At 40.1% G+C, this 20,542-nt stretch overlaps 3 protein-coding genes across 5 annotated transcripts; 2 read left to right on the top strand and 1 right to left on the bottom strand.

Annotated features, from left to right (window-relative positions):
* Nucleotides 1-673: 673 nt before the first annotated feature.
* LOC146966451 (uncharacterized) lies at nt 674-6,081 on the top strand. Its single transcript, XM_085762595.1, has 5 exons — nt 674-1,007; nt 2,591-2,716; nt 3,600-3,686; nt 4,141-4,260; nt 5,169-6,081. Exons 1-5 carry the CDS (start codon nt 1,005-1,007, stop codon nt 5,322-5,324), a joined length of 492 nt encoding a protein of 163 aa, XP_085618721.1. The 5' UTR covers nt 674-1,004; the 3' UTR covers nt 5,325-6,081.
* A 430-nt stretch (nt 6,082-6,511) lies between these two features.
* zc2hc1a (zinc finger, C2HC-type containing 1A) lies at nt 6,512-16,042 on the bottom strand. Of its 2 annotated transcripts, XM_085762591.1 has the most exons (10): nt 16,006-16,042; nt 15,241-15,314; nt 14,216-14,332; nt 13,182-13,208; nt 11,853-11,994; nt 11,625-11,767; nt 10,805-10,910; nt 10,604-10,679; nt 9,548-9,652; nt 6,512-8,249 (listed from the first exon to the last, which is right to left on the bottom strand). In XM_085762591.1, the coding sequence occupies exons 1-10, from the start codon at nt 16,022-16,024 to the stop codon at nt 8,114-8,116; spliced, it is 945 nt and encodes a 314-aa protein (XP_085618717.1). In that variant the 5' UTR covers nt 16,025-16,042; the 3' UTR covers nt 6,512-8,113. The 2 variants fall into 2 exon arrangements, with proteins under 2 accessions (XP_085618717.1, XP_085618718.1); XM_085762592.1 differs by lacking the exon at nt 13,182-13,208.
* Nucleotides 16,043-17,465: 1,423 nt separating this feature from the next.
* pkia (cAMP-dependent protein kinase inhibitor alpha) lies at nt 17,466-20,499 on the top strand. Of its 2 annotated transcripts, none has more exons than XM_085762593.1 (3): nt 17,466-17,595; nt 19,424-19,604; nt 20,126-20,499. In XM_085762593.1, the coding sequence occupies exons 2-3, from the start codon at nt 19,451-19,453 to the stop codon at nt 20,200-20,202; spliced, it is 231 nt and encodes a 76-aa protein (XP_085618719.1). In that variant the 5' UTR covers nt 17,466-17,595; nt 19,424-19,450; the 3' UTR covers nt 20,203-20,499. The 2 variants fall into 2 exon arrangements, with proteins under 2 accessions (XP_085618719.1, XP_085618720.1); XM_085762594.1 differs by lacking the exon at nt 17,466-17,595 and adding an exon at nt 19,007-19,105.
* Nucleotides 20,500-20,542: the final 43 nt, after the last annotated feature.

Here is a 20,542-nt window from a genome sequence, read left to right as displayed (position 1 = left end):
AGGTGGAAATTAAGTTCAGTGCAGGACCAGTTGTCACAACACGACAACAGACATGTTTATAAATGCCACTCCACCGGATAGACAACTTAATCTTATTAAACAATAAATCATGTTAATGTGCCAAATGCACTATTTTATCACTTAATGATTTCCTGTTAATAATTCAACAAATACCTGCCTTCAATGTGCCCAGGGAGAGTTTGTGGTACAACCACAAATGACTGGTAATGGATTGATTATAAGGCCTGAAAGCAGGTGAAGTCTGTTTTCTATCAGTACAGTGAAGTTCAAACCACTTGTCTGTCACCACCAACCTTAACCAAATCTCCATCCTACCCTCAAAACTATCATGCTGAGCCAGAACCTGTTCCCCATCTTTGAAATCTAATGTTTAGCAGCCACAAAGGGACACAGTAGGTGATGAGAATGAATGAATGAATGAATGAATCCAACTCCTAAGGGCAGTTTTGGATAAGTGAGCATGAATGACAAGATTAAGCTGTCTATCCTCAGTCCATCTCATCTGCAGCTACGCGTAAAGTCTTAGTTTTTTTTTCCCTTTACGTGGTGAGTGAATGAATGGTTCAACGCACAACGCACAGTCACCTAGCACGGAGTCATGCCCTGCACTCCAGCTGCCCCCACCACCACACGAGCCGCCAAACACTGGTTGAAACGCAGTTTGTCTCTATCCATCACCACGGTGCCAGCACATATTACTTTAGCCTTAACGTTTAACACCACAGTAAAGTGAAACCGCTGCAAGTGAGGACGGAAGTAAATATCACATGCTGTGGTTGCAGAACCGAGTTAGGCAGGACGTGGACGGACGGTATTCCTTTGCGCTCTAAAGCCTCCAGAACGCGGGGATAGTGACAGGACGACCGCGCTTGTCTCCACAGTGTAAAGCCAGACAAACGGAGCACCTAAGCCGCAATGAAGACGCACGAGAAAGTTTATGTTTCCAGATCTAGTCCGCGGTGAATATGAATGAAGAATGACCAATGGTAAGTAAATGGCACGGATGTGACTCAAGTGGCCTAAAGTGGTGACGCACTGAATTAAACTGACATTTTAAGACACCGCGTTTAAAATGAGCTGAAGCCGGAGTGTAGTCCACGTTAGTCCGGGGTGGAAAGAGCACATTGACGCAGTCTACGGCATGTAAAGCGGAGTCGGGGGGCGATTTCCGAAACTTACCGGGAGTGCGCATCCGTCCCTCTGCCTTCCCTGCCGAGCGACTGGCTGATGTGCTGTATGTTCGCTGGAAGGCTTTTCCAAACAGGGGAATTCCGTGTGAATAACTTCCCATGTGCCATTCATAAGGAAACTGAAATAGCCGTGGCTGACTATTTACGGGAATTTACCTGTGGCTTACAGGAACTGGCAGACTTCTGCAGGGCTCCCTCTGCCAACGCTCAAATCAAATGCTATGTTGAATACCCCAAATAATTATTAATTCACGCAAAAGTAACAATAAGATGTATAAAATACCACCTTACGAATCCTGCAGGTAATAATACACGTGGTTTACCACAGATTTAACAAGGTTAAAGAATACAATCAGCATGACTAGCTCTTACAGAGTGGATTTTAATTGCTAAGGTGTCCAATGTGAGCAGCATTATCAACATTAGCTGTTAGGTGTAGCCATAGGGGTGTAGCTACTGTCAACTACTTTGTGTACTGTGGGCTTCGTCACCTGTAGATATGTATTGAGTATAAAACACAAATGAGTCAAGAATACTGAAACCGGTAACTGGTTTCAATGTTGTGGCTGTTGTGGTTGTGTGTACATATACACTATGTACAGTGAGGTCCAGAAGCCTGAACTACTTCCCCAATGGTAAACCACAGTCCTGCATACACACACACACAAACTGAGGTGTGTGCAGTGTCTCTTGTCTATCAAAAATGAATTTCTCCCATGGGGACAATAAAGACTCATCATCTTATCTTATCTTAAACACATACTGATATAGGATTTACAACTTTAAAACATGTAATAGGTCTTAATTTTTTTATTTGACTAGTGTAAAGCTGTTATATACACAATATATTAATGAACTAGCTGGGCCTAGAGCTCTCAAACAGAAACAAGTGAAAAACTATTTCCCTCTGAAATGTATAGTGATGACAGATTCAAAGGATGGTAGTCGACGTAGTTTAAAGTATGTATTTCCCATCACTGGGTTTAAATACAACATTTTTAACTTGAAGCAATATTTCTGCCTCATGGGAGTTTGCATTGAGCTTACTGTAATTTCAGTAGCCGGGGTTTATTGTACTGTGTTTCTAAGATGAAATACATCATGTGAAAATGTGTAAAATATTGTAATTGCCCTATGGTTGTTATTTAGGCCAACTTCATAAAAGAAATGGAGCGAATGATTTATTCTACTTTGGTAATGTTTCTCTGGAGGGCTCAGTAACAAATGTGTTTTAAAATGAGCAGATATTCAGAGAGTTACAGTATGTTACACGAAGAAATGTCCATGTGTAATGTATGCAAACATTTTGGATTCTATAACTAACCCCTGTGTCTCTGTCTCTCTTTCTCTCCCTCACACCGTCCCCGAAAAACTCTCAGCCTCTTCTCTGCATCAGTCTCCTTGCTCTCCTCCTTCTACCTCTATCTCTTTCCTGCATAAGTGACAGGTCTGTGGTTCAATTAAAGGACAATTCGGAAATCGTCAAAGTTGATCTCGACAAGACAGTAAGACCCATTTCTTATACGTACATACACTATATATATGTTTTCCCACACTAAACACAGAGGCAATAGACATTTATTGTCCCTTTGTTAAAAAAAAAAAAAACGTTACAGATAAGCAATGACAGCTCATTGGATCAGTCTCATCAACTGTTCAACATATACGGGGCGATTTCTGGACATGCACAGATAAGTTGATTGCTGATATAAGTCATAACCCTTTGATGGTGTGACATACGGGAAGCAAACAATCAAGTGAAGCATATAAATTGGGGCTAAGTCCTGGAGATGACTATTATGCAAAAGAAATTGCGACCTGATATAAGCTATTAAATGTAAATCATTGTCTGTGCATGCACTATACAGTTTCATTGAAAAAAGAAAAAGCCCCGACATGAAAGCTGCAGCCCATCATACAAGGAAACTGAACTGAAATGCGGAAAGAAGCATGGTTGCAGGTTCGCTGGTCATAAAACAAAGACTCTCAGCCTACTGTTAAAAAATAACTGAATGAAAAATGGTATTTCACTCTCCCAAAGGTTGGGATTTGAACCAGCTGTCCTTAGAAATTCGTCATTATATACTGTAGTTATTTCCACCAAAGGGGACTTTGTAGATTATGAGATGTGCAAAGAATTTTTTTTTGTTGCAAAAACGTTTTGTTTCCTGTATGATGATCCATTCTCACTGGCTGCAACTAGAGGTTTTAAGTTGTAAATGTGCTGCGTCACCATAGAGGCCACCGTCCACCTTCTGAAACATTCTCTGGAAGTAATAAAACGATAAAATAAAATAGAGAGATTAAATAAGTAAAAAGACTTTAATCTACCCACCTCTTCAGTTGTGTTACTAATATTGTGCACTGTCATGTTCTCATTCATTCAAGAAAGAAAGCATTATGGCCTTGCTGCATAATTCATCCTGCCATAGATCATACGTCAAAATACCTCACTGCACACCACCAGACATCGCAGTAAGTAATAATCATCTTTGTAGTTGTCAGCTAAAATGTTAATCAATGTGCTGTTTTTTATGCCTATCTTTCCTGTTACATAATTCAGTAATGTTTAAGTTTCTGAAATGTTGCCAAAAACATATCAAGTGGTTGTAAATCATGAAAACATTAGACTTTGTTTGATATCTACTGTGCCATACAGCTACTACACGGTATATAATAGCATCTCTATTTCGCAAAATGTCTTCATTGCTTACAGCAACATCTCTAACAGGTGGTTGGTGCACCCATCAACCTTTGCCCAACTACACAACTCACTGCCTTTTACAGTCAGTTCATTATGATGCATAGCACTAGGTCAAAGGCGGTTGATTACGTAGAAAACGGGATTCAGTTTTTATAGCCAGGTCACATTAGACACTGTATGATTCAAATGTTTCATCTGACTAATCTGCCTGTGTCTGTTCTGCAGAATGTCACGAGCACCTTGCACGACCTAACCTGCAAAATGAGGAATTTAAGGATTTCCGACACAGACGGACTGATTGCGTCTGTCATAAACTCATTAGTCTGCCCTTGTCCTGAGAAATCGGTAAGTGTTGCCACATTTGTTGAGCGTCAGAAAGTCGTTCTTTCAGTTTGAGATTTTGGCTCGATCCTAGCAAATACAGTGGAATGTTGGCATGCTGTGGTGTTTCTTTCTGCCACATAGGTGGTGACTCACCGATGGCTGACATAGCCAGTTGGCTTTGTGATTGTGTCCACAGTGTTTGTTTCGTTAAACTAGTAAACTGAGTGCCAGAGACAAGCTAGAGCAGAAAGTGGACATGCAGAAGTTCTTGCAGGTTGTTTGGTTACTGTGGCTGCATTTTCAGGCGTCTCACACTAGAAAGCCACAAAAATCAGATATCTGGTTAATTCATAAGTGTGTGTTTCTTTCTTTCTGAGGTCAGCTCAGTAAGATGAAGTACCTTTAAAAAAAGAAAAAAAAGCTGGAATTTAATATGTGTTTTCCCAAAATAAAAACCACACCCCTTAATCTCTAGATCAGTGACAAACTTTGCCGTTCACCTGAACTTCATTTTGAACATTGTGGCGTCAGAATCAGATTTGATGATTCAGGCTCATAGTTGAAGCCTGAGTCAGAGGCTCCTAAGAGCTTTAGGCTAAACAAGACCAGCACAGGCTTAAAACACTGGTTCACACGGTAACATGGCTTGATTTTTTAATTTTTTTTTTTGCAAACATACCAGACTTGTGCTTTGATTAAACACCATCAAAGGCATTAGACATTAGAAGCAGAAAGTAATTTTGCTGTATTAGGTCAGGCCTTTGATTTGTAGGGTGAGCCTGGTTTCAGTTTACAGTGATAAGAATAGTTAATTTGTGCCTTGGAGAAACAGACACAATCACTGAAATGCATGTAGTATTGAAGCTGTCAATAAATGGACTGAACTCTAATTAGCATGTTGTGTTTGTGTGTTGACCTCTATTGACAAGACTAAAGAGCCCAGCGCGAAGTTGAGGACGGCAACGAGACGAAGGCGGAACGAGCAGGGGAAAAAAGAAAAAAGAAAGCTCTGCAGAGCCAAGGCGATTCTGTCCAACATGACTGAATGCTACCAGATACTCAACACACTATTAGCAGACACCTGAGACCAAACTCCAGAGAATGTTGGGGCAAAAAGACAATCCCGTTGGATGCAAGACGAAGCCCCCTCCCGCCCCTCTTTCTTCATTTAAGCTCATGTCATGTATATACTGACTCTACACATAAATAGCCAAGCTATGTAGAAACAAGCTGTTAAGCCAACTGGGAAAGAATGCTCCAAGGCCAGCATATGGGAGGGCCACACACATCTGCTTTGGACTAGCTGTGTGCTGCAGGAACCGCCCACCACTGCCTAAAATTCCCACTCACACACTCCATACATCATGCACGACGCACCAAAGAAGCTCTTAGACGGTTGAAAGCGTGTACACAAGCGAAACTACTTTGTACGATTAAGTTACAAGGAAGTTTTTCGGAGTGATTACATTGTAACGAATACGCTATGACACGAGTGCTCAAGCGTGACCAGGAAATATTAAGGTTCTCCGATACAGTTTTGGTTTCACTTTGGATTAGGAGAGACTAGTCCTAGCACATCTCTCTGTTATCTCTGTTATCTAAAGCTCCTCTGTTGTTTTTGGGTGTGTGAAGGTCAGTTGGTGCTCAGTATGATTGATATTTTAAAAGCACAGATGGTTGAGTTTGTCTCACGGGCCTGACTCTGTTCTGGGATACATATAAAGAGGCTTTCTTGTCACGTTCAGATGGTGATTTGATAAATGGTATAACAGGGAATTTAAAAAAAATATATATATACTCACCAAGAATGTTCTGGAGCCAAAATGCACAACTGCCACAATTATTTTTATCACTGTAGAATTCACTGTTTGATGGTTTGTGTATCAGAAAAGAAAAAAAAAGCATGCATTCTTTTTTTGATAGTTCCAGGCTCCCACTTTCAGCGCAGCAGCTATTTTCTTCCTTAACGCATTATCAAGTCGCTAATTCTTGTTTGTAAAATGTTCTTGTTAACATTTAAAGCTACTAATATTGTATATGACCCTTGAAATGTGTATTCCAAATATATTTATATCTATGACAATGCAAAGGCTCATGTGTTAAATTGTACTTATTACCGTAAATGATAGTGGTAAATGATAATAATTAATTCCCATTTAGGGATTACCGGTAATAAAGTAATTGTTATTCTTAAATGATTTACAGCATTACAGCACTATAATGTTTTCTACTTCCTTTTCTCTTCAACAGACTCTCACAACTCCATCAAAGCTGTCGTAATGGAAGTTTATTGATAGTGGATATACATGGCATTAAGTGCACAACCAGGTATCCAGGCTAACAAGTGTTATAATCAGTACAAGAACACACCTGTCCAGTCTGTTTAAATATTCTCTGTCATTTAAGGTAATAGAGGTTGCTTCTTGGAACTTGGAACAAATGTCTTCTTGAAGATAATTATACCTAATCACTGTTAAATGACCGATAAAGAGTTTGGCGGTTAATGAACGTGAACTTGGGGTCACAAATAGCTTTCTATCAAGAAGAATGACGAACCGTATCCATACAGAGCTTTTAAAATGACCGTAGTGTTACCGCACTTTTGATCCTAAACACATTAGTGCATTGAATACTGACTGAATAGACACATTCAAGAAAAAAGAAAACAACTGCAACATATCCAGGTGCATTAAGGTTTCGTACTCATTCAATCAAAAACACATTTGAAGTTTTTTATAACATTAACAAAAGATGCAGTTCATTCAGTGGCAATTAAAGGGAATAAGAAAAATAAATAACTCATTTCATTGTATAAAATGAGAGGGAATAAAATAGACTGGGTACTTGCTACATTTCTCTAGGGACATCAGGCATGTGATGGTAACAGTAAGAGAACTGGAAACAAACTCCACCTTTATAGTGACAGTAAAGGGAGCACTGACTTAAAATTTTTTGGAGCGGCCCGTTTCAAACCAAGGTGATATCCTCCCTAAATTCCAATTTTTGTCTTTTATAAAAAATTGCATTATTTTCTTCAGTAGTCAATCATATTGCACTTCAATAGCATATTCCATTTGTGAGGAAGTGGAGAAAGATGGGACTAAGGGATGCATTTTAAATCATGGTTGACAGAGGACTGAGATTAAGGGACATTCAGATCCACCTCTAATGGTTTATCCAACAGTTTTCCTTTACCTTCTTTTTCACATTTGACAGCCCACCTTTTGGCTCGTCTCTATCCCTGTACACCTCTCTCCTCGTCTGTCTTCTAAGGATGCACCAATGGCTTTAATTGTTGATACTGACTCTGCTCTACAGGGTACTCTCTTACTCTAAAATTAAGATTTTGTAATAATACCAACTCACATCACATCATTTCCCTTGACTACAAAAAAATGGAGTGGGAATTGTTTGTTTTGTCTTATTACAAATTCTTAATCGCTCCATGGTTGGCCTCTAGTTTCACAGCAATAATGTGTATGAGTTGGTGGAAACAGCAGCGATGATGAGGGCAAATTGCAATCAATCAGCTGTGTGTGTTGCTACTGTGAAAATGTTCAGTTTAACACAGCTTTATAAAAGATAGATTAGATTTATATGATGAAAAAGGGCAGAATCTGTACCTTTTTGAATTTGTACATTATTCAGCAGGACTGCAGGAAAACTGTGATACTACGTACCAACCATTTTCCTATCACAACTTTATTTTTGATTCACCTTATTCTGGTCCATACAGCCATTATAAAATAAAAGACAAAGCCACTTTACTGCTGTGAAACGAGACCCTAGACCAGAGTGTGAAACGTTCACATTCTAGCTCGAGTACTGTGTGTACCTCCACTTTCCCTCTACCTTCCCCTTTGTTTGACAGCCATCAGATGCACATCCTCCTGACCCCGCACTCACAGCAGAATTTGGCGGACTCAACGGGGTACTTGGTCCCACAAGCGTGACAGAACTTGCTCTTCATTCCTCCGTTGTCGACCTGGTTCTCTCCATCAGCATCATTCCTGAACAGAAACACAGAGATCCATCTTTTTTTTTTACGATGCCTTAGGGCTGCTGCTGCTGATGTTGGCGATGATAACAGATTATTAGAAGTTTGAATAATGTAGATATTTGAAAATAGAACAAAATGAGTATCAACTGAGTTGGTATGAGCTGAACGATGATAATATATACAAACAGAATACAACTATAAATCATGAAATACATGTTTGGTTGTTGTATATGTCACTGCGATTGTAATAATGCTTCGACATTCCTACAAAGTTTACAGAATGTTATTAGCAGCTATCTGCGCCGACTGTATAATCACCTTTTGGCTCCATGGACATTTTGTTTTCCACAAATCATATTAACTTCATCAAAACATTCAGTCTGGAGTTATGTGGCTTGTATAACCGTTTTCAAAACGAGCAAGATGCAAGCTGTTTAATTTGTTTATGATATTGTCCTGTCAGAATATGCATGAAAGAGACCAGACATCACCATGGAAACCCGAAAGCTAATCTAAATTAATCTGATTTTGATTAATCATAAGAGAAACTGTAAGAGGTTTTTTTTTTAGTGTGCATTCTTTGTAGAGTGTGCTTATGTAAAGAGGTTTATTCCATGGCACCAGATCAGACACAAACTGCAAGCAAGCAAACTCCTAAAACCAGATCTACATCCGGCCTTGCATCTTTCCAGTCAGCTGCTGTCTCTGACTGGAATGCTCTACAAAAACACCTTAAACTGGATAACTTCATCTCCATCCCGGCCTTCAAAGACGCCATCTCACACCTTTTTACAGATTCTTGCAGCTGCTTCCCTACTATTTAACTACTCAACTATCTAACCCTTTTCTTCAGTTTCTGCTTGTTGAACGCCCATACCTACCGCCGTTGGCCTAGGCCACTTTCTGTGACACACTGCTCGCTAATGAATCCTGTAATATCTGTAACAGACATTTACTCTCTTTTATGCTTGTAATAATCTTGTCTTCTATGCTTGAATATCCTTGTTATTAACTTTTATGCCTTGTTTCTGCTAAATGTTTGTATTGTTGTGTATATTTGCTATTGTCTTTTAACCTATCTTTTCTCCCTCACAGCCCCCTCCCCCCCATCAAGAAGCTTATGCCTCTTGTCAGGCCATCATTGTAAATAAGAACATGTTCTTAATTGATTTCGCCTGGTTAAAGAAAGGTTAAATAAAAAATAAAAAAAGCAATTCACAACCGAACCACAAGAGGTCAGCAACGGTGCATAGTGGTTTTCATTGATTCTCGCTGGCCTCCTGTGGAGCAACCGTCTTTCTGAGTTACCTTGATATATAGGTGTCTACTTTCTTCTTGTTGAGTCCTACTCCAGACTGAGTGTTCCTTGCAGAGCCATAGCCAGAGCTGGCTGCTCGAGTCTTGCTCCCCACACTAATGAAGGGATCAGAGACAAACAAAGGAGAAGAGAGGCAAGGATGAGTCAAATGCAAAACACACCTGTAGGGCTTGGTTTGTAGCACAGGTCTAAATCCTTTGAGCTTCTACTGACCTACTACTGTGGCAACAAAGAATGTGGTGAACACTTGGAATTACATGGTTTGGATTTTTGAACTAATGACACACAACTGATTAAAGCCATTCTTAGCTTCACTGATCAAGCGAACCTTTGGATTTTCTCATAGTCCTTTAACAACAATAACCTCGAATAAGCCTTTTAGAAGCTGCTGATCACTGGCAGCTGCACAGTGTTTTGGACTATTCCCCTAACAGATCTCCCTCAGTTCAAGCTCTCTCAGGTCATCCCATGGCATCTCTTTGTGGTTTGGCCTCTGACTGCACCACTTCAAAGGCTGGATTGTACATGTTTAAAGCCATTGTGTAGAAATTCACCTTGATGTTGCGGGTCATTGTCCTGCTGCTCCACCCAGCTTCTTGTGACCTTCACCCTGACATTATCCTAAAAGATACCTTTGTATGCTTGGAAATTCATTTACCCCACAATGATGGTGATCTAAGCTGTCCGGGCCCAGAGGCAGCAATGCCAGAACACACAGTACAGAGCTCCCTCCACCCTACTTCCAAGCTGGGATGATGATTTCATCTGCTCTTTTCTCATCCTTTTACTGGGTGGTTCACATATTTCATATTATATATTTATTTATTATTATTTCATATAGATTGTATTTGTTCATTATTCCAACATAGATGATGACTGCAGAATTAAATTTCCACTCATGTGTTGATCACCTGTTCAGTGTTGACTATTTTTATATTAACACACTTGTCAACAAAATGTAAGCTAAGTAGAAAACAAAATAAATAGCAGAAAGTTATTATTATGTTAACCATGGTATTGGAAATGCAGTGTTTGTGTGCACTGACCCTGATGGAGGGCTTGTGAGGCCGGAGGGATTACTCCTCATTGAACCTGCAGAGGAGGTCTTACTAGAGGGGATTCCTAGAGCATGAGAAACGAGGTTAGAGAAATGATGAGAGTAATACAAGATGACGTGGGTGTAATAAACCTGACTCAAGAGGAGAGAGGAGAGAGAGAGAGATATCAACACAGCAGTGTTGTCTTACCAGTGGGCTGTCCAAGGCCTGATCTCTGCGGTAAGCGAGAGGAGGCTGAAGGGATGGTTGACACAGCAGGAGAGCTGGCCTTCTTTACAGTGGCAGGAGGCTTAAACTGAAGACAGAGGGGGGAAGCAACACTAAATACACAATCATACAATACAAAATATTAGATATGGGAGGCAAGACACACATAGTGCAGAGCCCGCATTTATTGATCATGATGGAAAAGACAGGGGTGCACGGACTTGCTGTTTTTACTGGCTCCTACAATAACTCCCAGGTCATGTTTTAAAGGGAAATTAAATTATTAAAGTCTGGTCTCTTTTCCTCTGTTTTCCTAACCTTCCTCTTGGCCATGTGCAGTTGTTTTTAACAAAGCAGGCAAGAAAGCAATCCATTGGAGCGGTGGACAATGTTATTTATCATATACAATGTTCTGATGTGTATATTTGTGTAGTCTTATCCGTCATCAACAAGAAATTACAGGTTACGGGTCGCATTTGTGCCGTGGTGCCGCAGAGACGAGAGCTGGGACACCGGGTCGGAGGCTCTGATCTTACACGGTTGGTTTTTAGGCAAGAGACGCTAGGGGGAAGGCAGAGAGCCTCCATTCTCCCTGTAACAAGTTACAAGTCATTTATTTAACCATCACAATTACTCTGAAGCTGTTTAATTAAGGTAAAAATGCAGCATACAGTAGTTAAGGCAAAAAAACCCTGCATGGTTCCTCTTTAAAAATACTGCTAACCAGATTAACTCTAGTAAAAGAAATGATAGTTTCCAACAAAAGTAGCAATTGTGTGTACATAAAGTCACTAGTGTGTACCTGTGTGCGACCTGCAGGCTTCTTGGTATCTCCTAACTTGCCCTTGTTGGTCATACGGGCCGCCTGCTCCTGGCAGAACTTGATGTGTCTGTCAGCCGCACTCTCGTTGAACCTCCGCTGACAGAAAGGGCACTGAACATAGTCTGAGGACAAAACAGGTGGGGACTATTAAAAACAACACTCACAATGCACGTAATTAAAATCGCAGTAAAATACAGTATGTGTTACCTGGGTCATACGTAGGAGGAGGAGGTGGGGGTAACGGCCCCCCATCCTTCATGACCTGATCGACGTTTTTGGCAGCCCGGATGGTAGCAATGAAGTCCTCATGTTTCTTGCGCCAGTTGGATTTCTTCTTAGGCGGCTCTGGCTGGCAAGAGGCAACACAGAGGTGATGTTTACTCCAGCTTGTTAGGACCACAGCCAGACTGCCCACTCTGATATGTTGTCATGGCCTGAGTAATGATGAGTGCATCATCATTACTAAAGAAGAGCTGACTGGACATTTTGAAAATAAGGTCACAATCTGACACCTACGATCCAGCTTTTTCCTCAAGATCGTGACCTGGTATATCATAACTCAATCAACATTTGTATCATTTGTGGCTCCTCCATTAAGGAGTTACCATTGATGTGTAAATCACATAAATGGTAAAATGGTAAATGGTCTGTATTTACATAGCGCTTTACTATACCTGTGACGATACCCAAAGCGCTTTACAGTACATCGCATTCACCCATTCACACACACATTCACACACTGATGGCGGTAGCTGCCATGCAAGGCGCTGACCACGACCCATCAGGAGCAAGGTGGGTAAGGTGTCTTGCCCAAGGACACTACGGGGACTACCGGGACAGAGCGGGATTCGAACCGCCAACCCTCTGATCATAGGACGACCCGCTCTACCACCTGAGCCACTGCCGCCCACATAAGAACTAGACAACAACTAGAAGATACATTTTTCTAATGCTATAAAACTGAGAATACGTTTGTTCCAGTTGGAGAATAGAGTGAGTGTGCAGCGGAAAGCTGAAGTCAAGACAATTGTCTTTTGAGGAGAATATTGACATCTGAAGAGCTGGCAGGCAAAAGACTTCAAACTGGGCGCAATGACATAAGGAAGTAGTTAATCCAAGTGACCTACAGTGCCTTGAGACTTCATTACAACCTCTAGGGAGGCAGAAACTAAGCTCTGTAGTTCGAAGGGTGAGGTGTCAAACATGAATTTACAACAGATTCACAAGAATTATAGCAGTGCAGCCAAGAGAGAATTAATAAAACTAAGAATTAACACAAACACTGTAAAAGAAATTAAAACTATAATAGGATGCATTTGAATATTATCAGTTGAAGAATGTAGGTAGGTATGTGATTTTATGTTTTAATACCACCACTGGAGCTGACAGGCCTCCAGACTATTCAAGCTGGTGTTTCAAAGCAAGGACATCACTACGGTGCTAGAAAGAGTGGGTGAAAGACTTCTGTAGCAACAGTTGCTACTAATCATTTATACAAAGAGGACGGACAAATGAAAAAAGGACAAATCAACTTACTTTCGAAGTAGCAGATGAACTTTGTGACTGAAATACAATTGAAAGTGGTTTACACAATAATCTGCCAACACAAAATACTGAGTGTCCTACATGGGGCAGCAGAGATTCAAAACATTAGCTGTACCACAGTGATGATCATTATGTTTGAACAGCTGATTCCTTCTGGGTTCCACTGACCTACTTTGGGGTTTTTTTAAAAAGCATTTGGACCTATTTTAACTTAATCGTGTGGTAGATTTTATTTTAAATGCTTGAAATTGAACAGTAGACCCTTTGCTGTGGTGCTCCTCTGCACACAGGAGCATCCATGAGATATGGCTGCATCTCTTCAGCTCCACATGTGTCAAAGCTGATAAAGTCATAGCTTATTGATTCTACTTTCTAATATTTTTTTTCACCGGGGCCCACACAACAATGGGAGTGACCATCCTTCAGCGGCTTAGCCAAAGTTGACGATCTGATGGACGTCAAAAATGTCCTCCACAAAGAATGAGATAAACTTAAGAGTCCGACTATTGCGAATGAAAGCGAAAATGTAATTTCAGCTTTTGATTTATAACATAAAAACAACCCTTTGTATTTTGGGGGATTTTAGGTGTTGACAAGATGACAATTTTATTCATTTATAATTAAATGTATAATAGAAACAAGTCTGCAAAAACTGTGGGTGGGTGGGGGGTTATGCGAGTTTAACATAATAATGGCAAATGTTCACATGAGCCAAAGTAAATAGGCTCATGATTAAGGCAGTAGATTTGCTCTCCTGAGCAGTGTGTGGCCTGAGAATCAATTGAGAATCAATCATCCGTCTGATATGGAATACCACATTAAACCAGATAAGTCATTTTTTATCATGGACGTATGACCATTACCTTGACAAGATGTGTTTCTGAACAGTTAAATGACAAGATTGTATTGATGGTGACAGTCAGTGACAACGTGACAGTCAAAACAGATTCATCAAGTTTTCTGACATGTGCCTTTTTTACTTCGAATCATTAATCACATTAGATTCTCTTAGACATTATCCATACCTTTGGTTTGATAGGTTTGAGTGTAGGGATGTCTGTGCCCTCAGCTCGTTGTCTACTGGAGTCAAAAACCTTCCTCCGTTTTACCGTTGACTTCTGACAGATTTTGGCATGCCGATCCTGTAGGGAGGGGGGAAAGGGTAAGCGACAACAACACACGTGATTTGACGGAGCAAAAAAGAAAGACAACTAAGTAGGTAAATAATAGACACTTCCTTCATATTGAATTTAGTTTGGACTGGATCTAGCTCATATATCTTCTTCTGCAACATTAACAACACCTATAATCTACTGCATCAAATTTCTACAAACCTTTTAACATCCTAATGTATACATACGCTCACATCCCCTCACATATACAAATAAAAGTAATACCCTAATGCACCTGCAGCACTGCAACCACTTTTAGCTAATGAGGTTTAATGCTTGTTTCAGTGCACAAAAATCCATTAGGAGAAAACAATATGCTCCAATTAGCCTACTTACTGAAATCACTGTAGTGTCACTCAATAAGTAAACAATACATTTTAGTTTTTGTTTGATTTGTGTTTCTTTCATTTCAATAGAGTATTAGTCTTGTAATGAAAGTAACTGCTTTGAAATAGCTGAAATGTGAAAATCTGGTGTTTGTTTTTTCTCCTTGATACCTTGGTTACAAATGTCATTCCACAGCAACTATTATCTACAGTTTGGAAAATACTATATACTTTAGCATGTACATCTGCTTTAGCAAACAGCTCTACTGATTTGTCAAGACTTTATCTTCCCTACATAGAGCTCTCCACAAGGCCCTGCTGGCTACTGTGGGATTGTACTCAATTTTATCCAAACAGCTGACATCCTGTCAGCTGATAATAGCTGTGGAAGAATGTTGTCACCACAACAACCTCACTATATCTACACCCTAAGTAACAAATGAATCTGATTAGGGAAGTGCACTGAATCAGATCCACACAGTTTTAATTTCAAGGACTCTAAGGATTGTAGGCTACTGTAAACCACGAGGATGATTATTTTTTTTATTTTACCAGGACTTTCGGGAAGAACCATCTTTGACAGGTGTTGCATTGAGACAGATCCTCAGTAGAAGGAGCTTCACTATCTGCAAAAAATAACAGATGGGTTAATGGTGGGAAATCACGGGAAACAGAAATGGACCACACCTGGCCACCCATTATTTAGTAATGAAATTATCACATGGTTAATAAAACAGACAGACAAACACACACACATACACACACACACACTCACAATCAACATGGTGGTCAATATGGTGTCTTGGGCATTGTCTTTGCAAAAAAATTACCCCACTGCTGTGTCATATATTGTTGCTCAAATGTAGGCTATTACTTTTATTCAATCACAATGTAAAAAGACAGAGGAAATGAAACAAAAGCTGAGGTTACAGATATTTAACATGGTTCACAACATATCCCTGACGCCAGCATAACGGTTAACAAACACTATTCATTAAATGTTACACAACTGACGGCTCCTTGCAATACGGTGGGGGTTTTTAATTCATTTATATGTGTATTAGTTAGCATGCTAGCTCTGGATAGCGGCGGTAGCTAATGTAGGGATCACACCCAAACACAGACAAGTAGCAGCTAGTTTCATCTTTGGCCCTGGCGTTACCTAGCTAACAAGTCCAAACAAAAAAAAGAGGAGGTCGCTATCAAAACTGAGGAAATGTGAGGTCCCTAAACTGAGAAGTGTGTAAGTTAGGAGGCTGTGACTTCGACTTTAATCAACCAATGGCTAAAATAGTCCAGAAGAGGGGGATTTCTCACCTTCCAGTTCTTCCATCATTAGGTAATCCCTTGTCTGTCTGATGCTGCTGCCTGGCTGCTGTTGTTTCAAACGGCCAAAACTAGCAAGAGGAAGTGAGAGGAATCACTCCCGCGTACTTCCGGTTTGGTTAAAAACGCAAAGATCACCACTCAAGTTTTTGTCATTATCTATTATTTTGCCCACTAATTACGTGAAATATAAAGACATAACAAATACAAAAAAAAAAAATCACAATATGTTTTACTTACTGATGGATTTACACATAAATAAATTATCTTCATAGGCTACATGTGTTAGTGAGTTAAGCCTCAAATAATGATTTAGCCTATTCTTTCATAGTCATGCTGGATGTTTTTATTATTATTACATTGAGCAATAAGATTAAGTTATAAATAGCGATTTTCATTGTCCTATAATTCAGTTATAACAACGTTTTCATAGGACAGGATGGAGAGTGAACTATCTTGATAAAGCTGATCTTTGGCTACCAATAGCAACTGGCTTGTCTTCTGCCGCTTGATATCCTAACATCCCTGTGTGTGATTGGTTGTTACTACAAGGTTCGTGTTGATGCAAGTGTGCACTTCAAACAGCAGATGGGGCCTGGGAGGCAACCTCTGTTTCCATGCCCTCAATATTATTCCCAAATATGGAATTAAAGTATCCTTCCTTTTTTTTTTTTTTTTTGTTGAGTCATAATAGTAGGCTATAGTAGGAGTGAAAACTATAATCCCTCCTAATTTTCACTTAATTCTTTCAACAACAACAGCAACCCTATTAGGAAAATCCATATCACAAACCTGTTTAACATAATTTGTGATTTCACTAATGCATTTGTCACAGAATACATAATGGGGTCATGTTAGTCAAGTCCTTAATGAGAGTAGTGTGTGATCTTGTTGCCTGTTTGCCCAGTTTGGCATATTGAGCACATGCGGCAACTGAATGGAGCAATTCACTGCCAGCTGCTATGAGACCAGAGAAAATGTGATGCTGAATGGCTGCAGCCTCTGTGTATTCATTACAGCACAATCAGTGTCCTCTCTCTCTCTCTGTCTCTCTCTCTCTCACACTCAGACACAGACACACAGTGTGTGTGACATCTGACCTTATTCTATTGGTATTAGGGTTACCATATAATATAGCCTAATATAATATTATAATATAGCCTAATATAATATAATATAATATAATATAATATAATATAATATAGCCTAATATAATATAATATAACCTACACCACCTACATTACACTTCCTGATAATACTTTGTTGGCTAATAATGTAACTCATAGCCTACCTATAGCTGAAATGTTGTGCTACTGATGACAGCAATACTTTTCACATGTATTCATTATAAGGAAGAAAGCTCCGATTGAAGAAAGCTCTGTTCAATTGCTTTGGCCTGCTGGGCGTTTTCAATTTCAAACTTCAAACAAATTAGCGTTTTATTTTGAAATCTACCCGGATGTAGTTGTGTTCCAGCAGCTGCTTGACGTTGAGAAACCCTCGTTCGTAGAGCGGAGTAGTGGTATTCAACCTGATGTGATTCACCTATGCGAATATCGGGAAGCCCTCGAAACCAAACAGGTACCTATTGATAATTGATATATAATAATGGTAATGGTTATAGGAGTAGCATGTGCAACCGCCTTTAATGTGCAGCATTAATATCCGCGTAGGCTGCGTCCACTCAACTCTACGGGGGTCTTTGTCATCAGAGAGACACATAATAGGCTATAGCTGTTGATTTATCATCATCAATTTGCGTATGTCGACCCTGCACATAGATCTGCACTATTAATGGCATGTATTAGGCTACTTCAAAGGCTATATTTTCACTGTCAACAATGCAAGTGGTTTATTATAGAGCCCACTGTACACGACTAGGCTATATGATTTGATGGGCAGCATTGCCTCCACTTAGTCCTTAATTATAGACTATGATAATTGTTGGAAGACATCAATTATTTAGATCAAACTCTAACAAATGTTTTCAATGGACTGAAGAAAGCTCAGGGGCTCAGGGCAGGCATTAGGCTACTTAACTAATCCGTCCATAATAGATAGTAGTATAGATGCAGGGGCTCCAGATAGAGCAGTAACATAGTATGCTCCTCCTAAATAGGTGTTGAGCTATTGATGAGACTTAAAGTGGAAATAAGAGATACAATTAGTTGTATGGTTGTGTTTTGTTTGTTTGTGTGAGTGTATGTGCAAGGGTTTGGTGGTTGGGGTGGGGGTGGGGGCTGGAAATAGGGAGCTGGGCATCAGTTCAAGCTCTGCCCAGGCCACCTAGAATAACATTGGCATATGTTTCTGAAACCCTATTCCTGCACTGCCCTCATCGCTGCTAATTTTCAGTTTGGCAGCAGGTCAAATCAAATGGCCGCAGAGCAGGGGCAGCCAGGGTTTTGTTTTTTTGTTTTTTTAAATTTGGTTAATTAATTTCCTTTTCACCATAGTCTGTGACAAAGAGGCTGAGCACACAATCCTGTTGTGTTATGAAGTGACTGACCCTCTCATTTGTTTTAGAGTCTGTAGCCTACCGTGTATGAATCTGTGCACACAGACACATACACTCCGCTGAACTGCTGATGTTCTAGCCTACTTGGTGCAAAAAAGTGTGAATAAATAATGTAAACTGTCAATTAATATTTCATAGAATACAAGCATAGGAAACACATGACAAGACTGTTCTACATAAAAAAAAGGCCCCCTCTCTATAAAAATACATTCACATGCATTTGCAATTTGCTAATTTGCTAAATGAATTAATATCAATAACTAATAACAAGTCACAACTAGATTTACATAATTAGTTATGGTACAATTAGAATTGTAATATTAAAATAATAACTGTCTTCTTTTTGGAGTATAGTTATCTTGTGTCTGTTGCTTCCCCATGTTGATGTACAATTGTTTGAAACCTGTACATGGACAACATCTGTTGGGTCTTGCCCATCTTGACACCATGTTTAGAATGACAGCTGAGTGGGAGCGTGCTCAGATGATGACAGAGAAGAGGTCCAAAAATAGCCACGGTCAGTCACAGCTCGTGAGGCTCTGGAAATAGCCGCAACTGGACGACGGAGCTGAGGTCATTTTTGCAAGTTTCCCTATCGACTGACTCTTCTCCAGAGTGGAACTTGTATAGAGTGTTTTAAGTGCTGATGTTCAAAATTGATGGAGTTAATAAATCTTAGATAGACCGATTTTAATTAGTAGAAATGGGCCAGGACCTGCTGAGTGCTGAAGGGCAGCCTCGCCCAGGCAGATTGATACAGAGTATTAGAATAAGAGCAGAGGGATTTAGCCTAAATCTCTGTGGCATCACTGCTCTTTTGTACTTTAATAACCCCTTTGAGTGTTTATATTGCATTTCCTTGAAGAACACCATCTGCTGTGTGTGTGCCAGGTCCTGCTATGGTGAGGTGTCTCAGCGATGACGGATGTGGAGGTGACGTCCTACGAGGACTTCATCGCCTCTCGACGGTCTGGTCGCAGGAACGCCATCCATGAAATCCCACCGGCCCCTGGAGCGCCGGGACCCACTGACCTGTCACAGAGTCTGGCACAGCTTAACATTAATAAAGCAGGTAAAAAAAACAGCATGTTATACAACACTCATTACAAAACTACTTTGACTTTGTAGAGTGAAAGCATAAAATCTTAGTATTAAATTGGTGAATTTACTTATTTAATTTATTTAAGTGCATTTCTGAATAAAACACACATTAACTCTTGCAAAACTTATATCCTGTAGATATATTTTTAATGCTTTTTCTGAAATTATACTCCGTTAGTAATCTGCTCAGCCCAGATGGCCTCATAAGTCTCCTCTCCCAAAACCTACAAATAATTCACTTGTGAAGTGTTCTGTCCCCATGTTTAGAAGTTCGGTAAAGCTGCTCAGTTGCTGTTCAGTCACATACACAGTGATTATAGACAAAATGTTCTCCATTTGTCATGGATTTCACAATTCACATTAAATTATAGTAAGATAAACAGCAAGGTCGTTAAACCCTCCTTGCTGTTGTAACTTCCAACCAACCTTATTCGCACCACTGACTTCAGCAGTTGTAATTTATGCATGAAACTGTCTGTCTGTCTCTCTCAGGTGATGAGGGGGAAGATGCTGAGCAAGGAGAGGACCCTCCAGCTAAAGAAGAGGAGGCTCAAGGTGAGGGCAGCTGAACCACAAAGGGTGGCAGACATTTACAGACTCAGAGAACTGCTACCTGACCCCTGAATGCTGGGGCCTCTGACTGGCCAGTTGCATCCAATGGCTGTAAACACTCACTGCGAGATCTCCCTACTCCTACCATCCGGCCATCAGGAAGTCATCACTGTGGCAACCACATTGCACTTTCCCGTCTGTGCTTGGGTGTCTTCCTCCTTCCCTCGCTGCCTTTCCTCAGTGGTTCTTCATATCTGAGTGGATGTGATGCTAGATGGAATTGCACTGGTCTGAGAAAAGGGGACAAACTTTAATCAAGGATTCTTTGTAGAATGAAAAAGTGTTTGTTTATTCTGG

Source organism: Trachurus japonicus, chromosome 20 (genome assembly GCF_045865225.1).
Source record: "Trachurus japonicus isolate A0001 chromosome 20, Traja_1.0".
Taxonomy (NCBI): Eukaryota; Metazoa; Chordata; class Actinopteri; order Carangiformes; family Carangidae; genus Trachurus; species Trachurus japonicus.
This window is presented reverse-complemented; position numbering and strand designations above follow the sequence as displayed.

Bases quoted from the DNA above. Each gene is read 5' to 3' on its own strand.
- LOC146966451 (XM_085762595.1), top strand. The intron at 2,717-3,599 runs GTAAGACCCATT...CATTCATTCAAG, and splicing joins AAGTTGATCTCGACAAGACA to AAAGAAAGCATTATGGCCTT. The intron at 3,687-4,140 runs GTAAGTAATAAT...TCTGTTCTGCAG, and splicing joins GCACACCACCAGACATCGCA to AATGTCACGAGCACCTTGCA.
- zc2hc1a (XM_085762591.1), bottom strand. The intron at 13,209-14,215 runs GTATGGATAATG...ATTGTATTTCAG, and splicing joins TCAAACCTATCAAACCAAAG to TCACAAAGTTCATCTGCTAC. The intron at 8,250-9,547 runs GTAACTCAGAAA...GTTTCTGTTCAG, and splicing joins GTAGACACCTATATATCAAG to GAATGATGCTGATGGAGAGA.
- pkia (XM_085762593.1), top strand. From the start codon at position 19,451: ATGACGGATGTGGAGGTGACGTCCTACGAGGACTTCATCGCCTCTCGA. The intron at 19,605-20,125 runs GTAAAAAAAACA...TGTCTCTCTCAG, and splicing joins GCTTAACATTAATAAAGCAG to GTGATGAGGGGGAAGATGCT.